A 12,045-nucleotide genomic window follows, 5' to 3' on the forward strand; every position below is an offset into this window, starting at 1 on the left:
TAAACTTTTTTGCCAAATTGTGGACAAATGGCAAGATAAAAACAGCATACATATTCTACATCATAGATTTAAGCCATGTAGATTAGGAATCAACCAAAGTTGTGCGGCCATATACTATTCCCCAAAAGGTGTTGATCCCGGAAAATGTCATCTTCCTATCACCATTAGCCAACATTTATTTAGCCCACAATTTGTAAAAGCTTAAGTGACAATGTCCTCTGGCACATGAGAGGAGCAAAGAAGAAAGACAGGAAATCTTATTGAAACCAATGTCCACCAAGATCTCGCTGTGCTCACCCTGTCAATCTTTAACTACATTCAAATTGAATTGTTCTTGTTTACACTGAGTTTTAACCATTAAACAACAGCTGATCAACCCCTCACAACCCTGAAAAGTAATGTATTTTCACCCAAATAATCTCCTCTCCGAAATGTAACAGAGTTATTTATGTGCCTGAACATTTTTCACATGATAAAACAGTTTAATCTTTCAAATGCAATGTGTACTGAGCACAGACAAATGGCATTGTCATGCCTACAGCAGACGATAACACCTTCAGTGCCCAAAATGAGCTAATTTTAGGACGTGCTTTGTTCGGCATGTGTGTTTGAACAGCATGTTCTTCCTCACTCTGGTCTGGAGCCAAGATTTTTTCAAGCCTTTTCATTCCATATTTTCACAGGAGCTGAAGACGATCAGAAGTATATTTTACTTGGTTCACCTGGATCTCCAAGACTGGAGCCACACACACATTTTTCTACTGGTTTAAAAATAACTACTGGTTAAAATATTGTACGTCGCTAGTGGCCTGCTTTCCAACATCAGACTGAAAAAAAAAAAATGGTAAAAATGACTCACTTGACATTCATTTATGTAGAAAGTGGAGGCTTGACATTTGTGTTATGCTTCACTGGCTGCTCTGCTGGTTTTCTTAATCCAGCTCCTATAGTTGCCTCCTCAGCTCCATCTGTTGAAGCTGATATAAGCCTCTCACATACTGTACAGCTGTTTATACATTAGCCAAGCAGCTATCTGGATGTGCAATGTAAGGCAATATTGCAGACATGATACAAATCTTCACACGGGTGTCAACCACATTTGTTCCTGTTGTGTGTCAGATAACAAGAGGGACGGGGACGCCTCTTTGCAACAGTTCTTCCAAGACACAAGGCAGCGTCTCAGCTTGTAAAAGCAGCCACAGAAGAAAAAGAAAACCATTGCATTATTTACTTCTATAGTTACAGTTTAACCAAATAGGGGAAATTGATGACATGAGTCTGTTGTCGGGCTGAATTAAGGACAATCTTGTATTTAGGTTCCCAACATTTCTGTCTTTAGTGCTTGAATCCAGTCCAAGAAAAACAGCTCTGAAGCTCAACCAAAAACCCAGTTCACTGCAGCTTTAAACACTGCTCATTTACATACTTTGATATTCATTTGACGAGGAACTGTTCATTATATATTGACCCATTCACACCTGGTATGAACGTCCATCAGTAGAGGTCTGAACACACCCAGTGTTTTTTCTCTTTTTGCCAAATTTTGGACAAAATTACCAAGACGGTTTGAGGACACGTGTCCAAATCCCTGCGCTGCATGAATCTGTACTCAGGACAGATTAGAATCTGTCTCCTCTGCTCAAATCCTGTGACCTTTTTTACACTAATATCAGAGGTTCATATGTTTATTTATTTGCATCCACCCCCATGGTATATTAACACTTGATATCTGCTTAAGTAGCTTTAATTCGCTCATCTCTCTTTTTCGTTCTCACGTAGGAGACACAAATCTGCACAGTCAGACTCCTTAAAACATAATTTGTTTTTTTTGCAGTCATGATGTCGGTAATTGGATAAAGGGCAAGGTCAACAAATCCAATCATATGTGGTCCAGGACGCATGTTAATGCCAGCTGTGAACATTTTCTCCTAAATGAGAGCAGATCAGTCAGGAGGGAGACATGGACGCAGGTCTGAATAACAACGAGCTCACAGTTTCGCAAACAGCCGCGTCCGACTGACCAGGACGCATGATAAGAACATGGAAACTGTTGCCCACTGCCTGAGGGTGAGTGAAATCACCTCACAGCCCTCACCTCCTCCCCTTTCTCTCTACCTCTGTGACATGACCCAGTCTCTTCTTCAGCCCTCTCCTCTGCCCTCTCCACTTCCTGATCCTGCGTGATCCTTCAGGGCCACTGGGAGGAGTGGAGCATGCGGTCCGAGCCAACACATACATAGTAGATTCAAGGTCACGGTCAGAGAGCTCACGCTGGGTTTACGCATAACTAGGAATCCAACTCCTGCAAAGTCTTTTCCCTTCGTATATTCCCTATAACGCAATATATTTCTGGGGTTAACCCAACAGAAGGTGGTAAATCAACTGCAATTTGTGTTTTATGTTTTTTTTTTGGTGTTAATATGTGCATTTCCTACTGAGGTGAAAATGCACTGCTTTAAATTCACATGGTCAATGTGCTGATTTGTTCGCTGTATCCCGAGAGTGCAGAATGATTGGAGTTTTCCCTTCTCATGATCTTCTTTTCCCCCCATCCTGCCTTGTTCCCTTGTCATCTCGTCTATTATTTTCCCTCCGTTTGATCCGAGACGTGTTTGAATGCGGCCTCCATAGGGGCTTCCTACAACATGGTATTTAACGCCGTTCTCCATCCTCCCACTCTCTCTCGCTCTCTCTCTCTTTCTCTCTCCTGCTCTTTCTCGTGTTTTACCTCCATGTAAACCCTGAGCGTCCCGACGCTGACGCTCTGGATTCCCAGCTGCCACTTTTCATAACTCCCTCTTCCTCGCTCTCTCTTCCTCGCTACATCTTCACCTTCCTTCAGGCCATTACGGGCTGTGAGGTCATCTTTAAAAAAACGCTTGTGATCTCTTACTCCTTCGCCTCCACTCTTTTGCGTTTAACGGCCCCACGTTCCTCCTTCTTCCGCCAGTTGTAAGCCATTAACCTTTCCTCACTTTCAAACCACTCTCACTTTTGTTCCCCCCCGCCCCTCCCCCACCACTCATCCACTCTACATATCCAGATTCCATTAACGCTGCCCTCACTGTAGGCTACTGTACTTTCCCTTCCGTTATTTTAACCTCCACCGTAGTTCTGCCGCATTGTCCCTTTTGTGTCCTGCACGCTCTCCTCTGTCTCCTCTGTCTTGTTATCTCCTCGTCCCTCCCGACAACAGCAGCAGTCGCTCTCTAATTGCTGTCTCACCCCTGCTGTGTTCGGACCCACAAGCTAAAGGATATCAACGGGGGGAGCGTAAGAGTTCCACTTGTGCACTAAAACACACACAGCTGTTTGGAAGGGTTTTCTTTCTTTGTGTCAGTGGAGGTGTGTGTGTGTGTGTGTGTACGTGTGTTTACAGAAACTGTAAATCTGCCATCCCGTTGGCACTTTTTCATCACAAACTTTTCTAATTATATTTTCATCCGTGTGTTCTCTGCCCTTCTGCTTTCTTCATCTTCTTTGTACACAAATAAAAAGGGGATTTTTGCCACATCTTTGACACGTATATGTGTGTGTGTGTGCTTTTTCCAGAATGCGAGTGTGTAGTAGTGTAGTTCGTCTCTCGCGTCAGGGGGAGAAATTTATTCATGCGCTCATATATTACAAACTCTCAGATCGTCTGGGACAGGTCTACTCTGTGTACCCAGAGTCAGAACTAAACATGGAGAGGCAGCGTTCAGTTTCTATGCACCACATACAGTTTGGAACAAACTCCCGAAAAAACGGGATCATCCCTATGTTCCCCGGGTCCTATGTTCCCCGCTTTCCCCCAAAAGGACCCCGGGAACATAGGACTTTTTTCCCCCAAAAAATGTGATTTTACAATGACATGGATCACAGCTCAACCAATCACATATAAGGATGGGAAGCATCCATTTTGTAATTGTTGTTTTTGTTGTTTGAACCCTATTTCTTTATGCCAAAAAAAATTATCCTTTTTTTTTAAGGATCCTATTCGATGAACAAACCGGGGAACATAGGACCTTTTTGGGGTAAAACAGGAACATAGGACCCTTTAAAAAGAAATAAAGAAAAATACTGCATTTCAGTCATTTCTAATTGTGGACTGAGACTTCTATTCCTTTGATAGTCTTGATTTTATCTTGTTTTCTTTTATAATCTCCTATTACTTACTGTTTTTCATATACTTTACCTGCTTGTTTTTATACCTGCTTGTTCTACCTGAATGTCATTTTATAAACGTCTCGTTTCTATGCTTTTTAATGTTTTATGTAAAGCACACAAACTCGCCTCACAACTAAATTGCAGCATCATAGCGTGAACATGTCTCTCCACACTTTACAACATACAACATTCAGTGTTCAAGCGTGTTCTGTAGAACATGTACACACAGTTGTACATTATGTATTCCGTGTATACTGTACACTCATCAACGCCTGCAGCCGCAATCGTGCACACACACCAAGCGTATACGCATTTTTTAAAATGGTTTTGCTTTGGGTTTTCATCTGTCTTACAAATAAATGTGTGAGCCCAGAAGGTTAGGATTCTTTTATTGGCTGCGTCCACTCGGTGTTACCTGGTTGATAGGCGGCAAGATTCCTGGTGCTTTATTGTGACTTAACGACGCTGGCGATGATTTATCTAACTTATTCCGTGTGTTATTAGTATGCAAGAAAGTTATGAGTGTGATGAACAAATGGAAACGGCTGAATAGTTTTTCAGGCTTTTGAAAATAGAAATAATGGCTTACTTTCTCATCAGGCTTCTAATGGTTTATTGTTGCAGTTTGGTTTGTTCTCTTTGTTGCGTATTGTTGTTACTCTCTTTGTGCCTAATTGGTTTTATGATAATGTCATATGTGCGCTGTCTACTCTGAGAATAAAAATCCTATTTGAAAGATGGTGAATATTGTGTGCTGACACAAGTGCGTTAGAAGGAGCTGTCCAGTCCTGAAAATGACTGCTCTCCTCTCGTTCATGTGGGAGCTGTTCAGTGCTGAAGTCTGATCTGATGCTTGCGTTTGCCGCGCAGCTTCTCCCGGATCATCGGCGCAGATGCTGTGCAGTTAAAAATTAAGCACTTTAACCCTTTATTGGGCAGTCGCTGAAATACTTGGAAATTCAGAATTTCAACTCGAGAGTGTCACTGCAGGGCACTACAAGACAGACATGTTTTCACTGAGGTGACATTTTTATTACCACCTTTTTAAAATATTTATATATAAAAAAGAATCTGGAAAAACACAAAAACACTGAAAGGAACATTTATTTTTAGTGTTAACCTGTGACCCTAACCCCTAACCACTGCTGATTGCTACAATCGGGTGACCAACTGTGACATAGCCTAACCTTCGCTGATTGGCTGTGAGTAGTCTGTGAGATGTTTCCAACCTCCTGGGGCCACATAGCGATGACATTTTGGATATCCATGGAAGTTACCATTTCTCGCGACTGCAGATCGTGTGTCTTTAATCACAGGTAGAGGACAGGTTGTGAGTCTATTATTAACGGGTGTGGATTTTGATGCTATGTGACCGGTAGTGGTCCGAGGGGTCACAGTCGGATCGGTTACCGGGGTAACTATGTACACTCACCATCCGCTATATTAAGTGCATATATTCAACTGCTTGTTAACAAAAACATCTAATCAGGCGATCACATGGCAGCAACTCAATGCATTTACAAAGGTCGACATGATCAAGACGAACTCAAACCATGGCTGTTGCTAACATTCAGTCTGGTCTGAATATGTCTGAAACTGCTCATCTTCTGGGATTTTTATGTACAGTCATCTCTATGGTTTACAGAGAGTGGTTCAAAAAAGAGAAAAGCAGCAGTTCTCTGACAGAAAATACCATCTTGACACCAGAGGTCAGAGGAGAATGGCCCGACTGGTTCGAAATGACAGAGAGACTCAAGTAAGCGCTCGCAACAGCCAAAGTATACAGAAGACGATCTCTGAACACACAACACGATGAACCTTGAAGCTACAGCGGCAGATAGAGGACCTCACAGGAATCTTTAATAGGTACACATAATACGTAAAGAAATAGTGTGAGGGCGAGTGTACATTTCACTGCTATGATTTATCACCTGAAACCTGTGTCTGAAAAACACTTATCTTTAAATAGTTTTTTTTTTGTTTTGTTTTTCATCCCCAACGGATGTTTACCAAAATTGGAAAAAAAAAAAAAAAAAAAGGAGAGAGATTATCTTTACAAGAATGGGATGGATGGACAATCCGAAAATGCCTCCAGCCACCGTTGAGGAGGCATAAAAAGATTAGAAATAAATGCATAAATAAATAAATAAATAAGTCAGAATCACTGGAGCAGAGGATGGAATATCCTTTCTTTTCAAGCTACTACTATGTTTAAACTCACGACTCAAGTTCGTCAGTACACTTCCTACAATGGAGGATTCATATTGAACCCAACAACCCAAGTATTTAACACAGATTACTGTTTTTCTTGTATAACCATTATGACTTTTTACAACTGTTCTCACAGTTTGTGTGCAGTAGCTCTTAAAAGCAACCTCTGAAGGATTATTACCATATTTCTGTGAATGATCCTTTATTATGTATATTAAATGAATATAGTATTATAACTTTGCAACACTACCAGTTGATTAATGTTTAGTATATACTTTATATTAGGCCGTTTATTCTGCGATATGTACATTGTATTTGTTTACAGGTTGTGTGTGCAAAAGCTAACAACAATACTTCAATAATGACAATGCAGTGCACTGAAATAAACACATTAGCAGGAGGAGAACAGAGTCAAAACACTGTACCTCAAAAATTGCACTTGATTAAATCACCATTGTGACTTTCCAACGGTTGCTTGCAGCTAACAAGGAGAGGCCTTTGAAGAATGTTTGTGGACACACTCGCACACACACAGTCTGGAAGAGTGGCTCTTAATTTCCTGTGACAGCCTCCTTCTCGTTCTTGCATCACACAGCCCAACTAACCACGAGCACTTTGATAATAACATGTGTGCACACGTACCACCCAGAGGCGCCGCACAGAGCCACGGAAGTCATCAATATCAGAACAGTCAATAATCATCTTATTTATAAGACTTAAGATGGCCTCGGGCAGGGAGAATCTTTTAACAGCAAGACATAAGCCAGGAATGATTCAGCATGATAAGAAATCTAAGTATTTGTTATCCTGGGACTTGGTTGGTATTGTGCAGGAATCTTAAAGTATTTAATTACTCTTTCACCCTGATATGTGTATTATTATTCATATTGCGTACAGAGTGAGTGCCATGTGTTGCAAAAAAATGCATATTTCACAAACTATGAATTATTTATATTCATGCAGATGTTAATTATATGCTAATAATAATGAGAGCCTTGGTCAACTTCCTGTTCCACAAGTAGAATATACATATGCATGCTCGGTAACTCGCTGCTCCTACATGCGAGTTGATAAAAAGGTGAAGCAGGGCAAGACGGATATATGAGAAGGAAGAAACCACTCGATGTGTCACATTTTTTCCGTTCCACACAAGGTCTCGGCGAGTTTGAATTTCAAGAGAAGAGAGGGGGAAGGAAAAGCTAATCAGAAAGGAGTGTTTTTTTTTTTTTCTCTTAATCCCAGCTCTGCTGAGGCGCCTTTTCTCCTCGTGAAAAATCTGTTTCTCTCACACTGCCACTGCAATCACTTAAAACCCCATTACAGACCATGTGACAGCATCAATTAAATTCACAATTATCACAGGGCAGAGACGCCACTGTGATAAAATGTAGTAGCAGGGCAAAGTCTGCTCTATATGTGAGTGCACGCGTGTGTGTGCATGCATATATATACGTTGGTTTGTGTGAAAATGGCAGACAGTTTATCAAAAGCAGAAAACTGAAATGTGTCTTATGAATCTAAACAGCTTCTGCCTCTGAGGGTCTCCCAATCAAAACAATAAAATAACTTGATGGCATCAGAAAGCAGCACGGGATCATGGGAGTTGTTGTCTCCTTTGATGGCAGCAAACTGCAATGAGTAGATCTATTAGTGACATGTAAAACCAAAATATCTGAACTAAATGAATAGAAACACTAACTATTGTCTTCCTCACACTGATGTTTAGCCTCATAAATTAAACCGTTATGGATTAAAATAGCACAGGAAATGTTTTTGGCTAATGTAAGTACACTATGCAACACAATAATGCAGAAATGTAACATCCATTTTACCTTTAAGAGCCACTGCGACCACAACAACAACAATGACGATGATAACGACCGTTAAAACTAACGCCTCACCTGCTTGTTCACATTAAACGATCTGTTTTTATCATTCCCCTAATGTTTTCGAATCAGGGACGGTGCTTATGAATATCCCTGGGAAAATTGCACCGGGTGCTGCTGCTGCCACTGTGTCCACAAAGATGGCCCATAATTCATCATCCGTTTAGCAGAGCAGAGCTTTTGTCTCACACTGACATCACAGATTAGAGCCTTGGCTCTTGTTTCGAGCTTCAGCAGGAGATTTGTACAGACCGAACTGTCCGAGATCACAAAAACAAACAAACAAGCTCATTCAAGATCACCTGTGCAAGTACAGAATCTCATCAGTGTGGTTGACAGAGAGACAGTTTGGGCAGGCAGAGCCGTTTTTGCCTGTGCAATCCGTCTCTTTGCACTTCCCCATCAAAACACAACCAGGTCGCTGGTAAATGCAAAAAAACAAGCGAGCGTGTCCGCATTGATCTCTTTACCGACGTATAGCGCGCGCTGACACTGGAGCAGAGCGGGAGATTAAACATTTATAAGCGTATTTAGATATATAAGAGCATTATTCATGTGTGCCGTCACTGTCTAATACAGCAGGGCACTAATCATACGCATTTTTAGCGCTGGCTTACGCATAAACAGAGTCACAAAAGCATTCTGGATGCACTCCAAGTGTCAGCACTATCATATGGGCATGTGAGTGTGGCCTGGCATTGTTCCCTCCTTGAGTGCCATACAATGTGCTGGCATAAACACCTGCTTGACACAGCAGATTGGCACTAATGGCTTTACACGCAGTGCCATCTGTAAGCTGGACCATTAGCTCTTGCATCTTTCTCCTTGGCTACGAGCAGTGCTTCATCGCTTCCATTTCAAACCATCATCAGATGTGAAAAAACATTTCACACACACACACACACACTCTTTCACTCACCAACTTCCTATTTTGTGGCTTCTAACAGCCTAAAGCAGTCACACAGGGATCATTACTATTCATTTGCTCTTGCAAACTGGCCACACAGACTTATAAATTAGCTCATCTACCTCAGCTGGGCGCTGAGACAGGCGCCGCATGCTGAGGACTGAGAGCGCAGCCATTACAGCGCAGGGCTGCGAGACAACTTCTGTCCTGTCGACGTGACCTCTTCCACGCTCGGCTGCTCACTCCTTTAATAGAGGGGAGGGAGTGTGTGTCGGGCACTTGGGGTGAGACATGCCCAGTCAATGATTCTAATAAATCACATGGCAGAGCAATAGGACTGCGACCACGCGTGTGTGTGTGTTGTGCTGGGGAAGAAACGCGGTGATAAATCCTGTCAAACCAAGTGTAAATCAGTACAAATGAAATAGCATTAGCGAGACCTCTGACCATGAAGGAAGCGAGATGACAGGACTGACCTACAGTGAAATACAGGAACACTCGGACTACTCTCGCTTTCTGCCTTGGGGGAGCATCAATGGGAAGAAGAAAAAAAAAAAAAAAAGTAAAGCCATTAATTCTCCTGGATGTGTCAATTCCCGTTGGTGAGGCCAGATTGGTAGTGATCATGACTGGCCCCCTTGGGCGTAGAGGAGCTGGGGCTTTTGTTGTGCCTCAGTACACCATTGATTCATTGAAGTTTTTACGACTAACTGGAATGCACCACATCAAACTGGAGCAAAGTAAATCAATTCCAATTGTGCATTTATAACAACGTAGAACAGAGAAAAAAAACAAAAACTTGCCACTTAAATTAAATTATACTCAGCATTAAAGATGTGTACCTGAGTGGACGATCTAACAGTGTCTTAAATATTCATAAAACCTTGTAAATGATGAATGAAGTTTTTTCCCTTACCCGTCCGATGAGCACAGGTTCCGGTCCGGCATATTCTTCAATCACAAAGAACTGGTTCCAAATCCAGCTCCTTCTGCTGCGAGAGCGCGGCCCCTTCCCCTCCACGTGGCCACGCTGCTGCTCCTCCTCCTCCTCCTCCTCCTCCTCTTTTACCTCCAGCTCTGCTTCCTCAAACACGAGCCCTTGCCCGTTTTCCGGATCGACGGCACCACGCGTCCCGGCGGTTTTTACGCCGCGGCTCCATTCGTTAGCCGGATGGAGCCTCAGGACGTGAGTGCTGTTGACAAGTGTGTTGTCTTCATCTTCCGAGTACTGAGCTGTGCTGAGTTCTGTTTGAGCGGTGTGAACTGACTCTGTTAATGGGTCTCTATGGGAATCTGCTGCCCTGTTCCCCGGTATTAATCTCGGGTGCTGCGCTGTCAGCACAGATGGAGGAGAATTGCTCATTTCAGAGGGAACATACAGCGGGAGATGTTTTGTCGACGTAAACGGGGGTTCCGTTTGGCCCATTGTTGCCTCTCTCTCGGGGCTTATACCGACCTCGCCGCGAGGTGTTGTCGACAGAATGCTGACGACGCGTTCGCTCTTGCCGTCGCCATTATCGGAATCCTCTATTCCGAAGTTGACCTGCTCCTGACTCAACGCTGGCTTGACTTCAGTTAGCGGATTAATAGGCGGGTTAGCGCCACGGTCTCGACTAACATCTGAAGGGGTGACTGGGCTTACATAAGGCAACGCAGTTTGATTCTCAAATCCCGCGTGCGTCTGCGTGACAACCATATCTTGCCTCAGCATTTTCTGAGACTCTAACTGTCTGTGATTAACGTCAATCAAATCTCTCTTCCTGCTCCGGCTGCCCTTGCTCGGGAAGCTCAGGCTGGGAACACTCTGCATTTGGGAGTTAACGATCCTGACCAAGTTCTCTTTCGACAGCAGCTTCAAAACCCCATAACTGCCAGTGAGGTTCAGCTTTCTGTTGGAGTCTATGCTGAATCCTTTCCCTGGAACACCTGTCGTATAAACGCCCAGATCAGGTCTGCTCCTGGGTCTAGAACCTGACTTGAACTTGGTTTTGTTGGAGTGCAGATCTGGTTTGTGGCGGATTGTGAACGTCTTGTCTGCATTCTTGGTGTTGTTCCTAACTTTCTTCGCGTCCTGGTTGAACTCCTTGTCACCAGCTGCTGATGTGTGCGGAGTCGGTTCCTTTTTAAAAACAGAGTCAACCTCACGCTTGGGCTTGAAAGCTTGCTTCTCCTTGTTGGCTCCAGATGCAGGAGCAGCGTGAGCCTGCAACATTTTAGAATAAGAAAAAGATCCGGCGTCACCTGCCTGCTGATTAATCAGGTTTCTCAGAGTCATCACAGGCGGCGCATTAGCATCCGCATTTGCATCCCGTTGGACGGCCGCTGTGCTTTCCCCCTGCTTCACCAGGTGCGATGCGCCGACTCCTCTCCTCCGCACAACCTTACTGGCCGAGGCGCTCCCTGTAAGCCCCTCCCACAGACAGAGGCAAACCAACAGGAGCAGGTTTCTTGTGATCATCTTGTCTTGTGGTGATTCGTCCTAATTTAAGCGAGGATTGCTGTGAGGCGGGCCTTGTTTTCCAGGTATCTTCATTCTTTCCTGTGTTTATCCTCTTCCCATACGCCCTCCTCTCACTCGCCCATTCGACGCCCTTCACACTGAGCTGGAAAGCAGGTGTCAGTCACTCCTTCTTCTTTTTTTATTTCCTTCTTCAAACTGCCTTTTATCTTCCTCCGTCTCACGAAGCTTTTCCTTTTCCTGTTGTTTTTTTTTTCTCCCCCACTCCTCTTGCAAAACGTCTCATTCAGTTTCCCACAGAGGGATGAACACCCTGAGAGAAAAGATAAAGATAATTAAGTTAAAACTTTAATCATTGCACTGCGTTAATTAAAAGTGGAGCAGCAGAGACAGGTAAGAGAGCTCGCAGACAAGCATACAGGACAGACCATTTAACA

General features: G+C 43.3%; 1 protein-coding gene across 1 annotated transcript in view; it reads right to left on the reverse strand.

Annotated features, from left to right (window-relative positions):
- cdh24b (cadherin 24, type 2b) overlaps positions 1 to 11,608 on the reverse strand; it is a gene marked incomplete at both ends in the record, with an annotated part of 105,968 nt that extends 94,360 nt beyond the window's left edge. The window contains 3 exons of the mRNA XM_083888939.1: positions 2,729 to 2,853; positions 3,102 to 3,249; positions 10,220 to 11,608. Coding sequence (XP_083745065.1) covers positions 2,729 to 2,853; positions 3,102 to 3,249; positions 10,220 to 11,608 — 1,662 coding nt within the window. The remainder of the gene's footprint in view (positions 1 to 2,728; positions 2,854 to 3,101; positions 3,250 to 10,219) is intronic.
- Positions 11,609 to 12,045: the final 437 nt, after the last annotated feature.

This window comes from Microchirus variegatus (genome assembly GCF_963457635.1).
Source record: "Microchirus variegatus genome assembly, chromosome: 5".
NCBI classification, from domain to species: Eukaryota; Metazoa; Chordata; class Actinopteri; order Pleuronectiformes; family Soleidae; genus Microchirus; species Microchirus variegatus.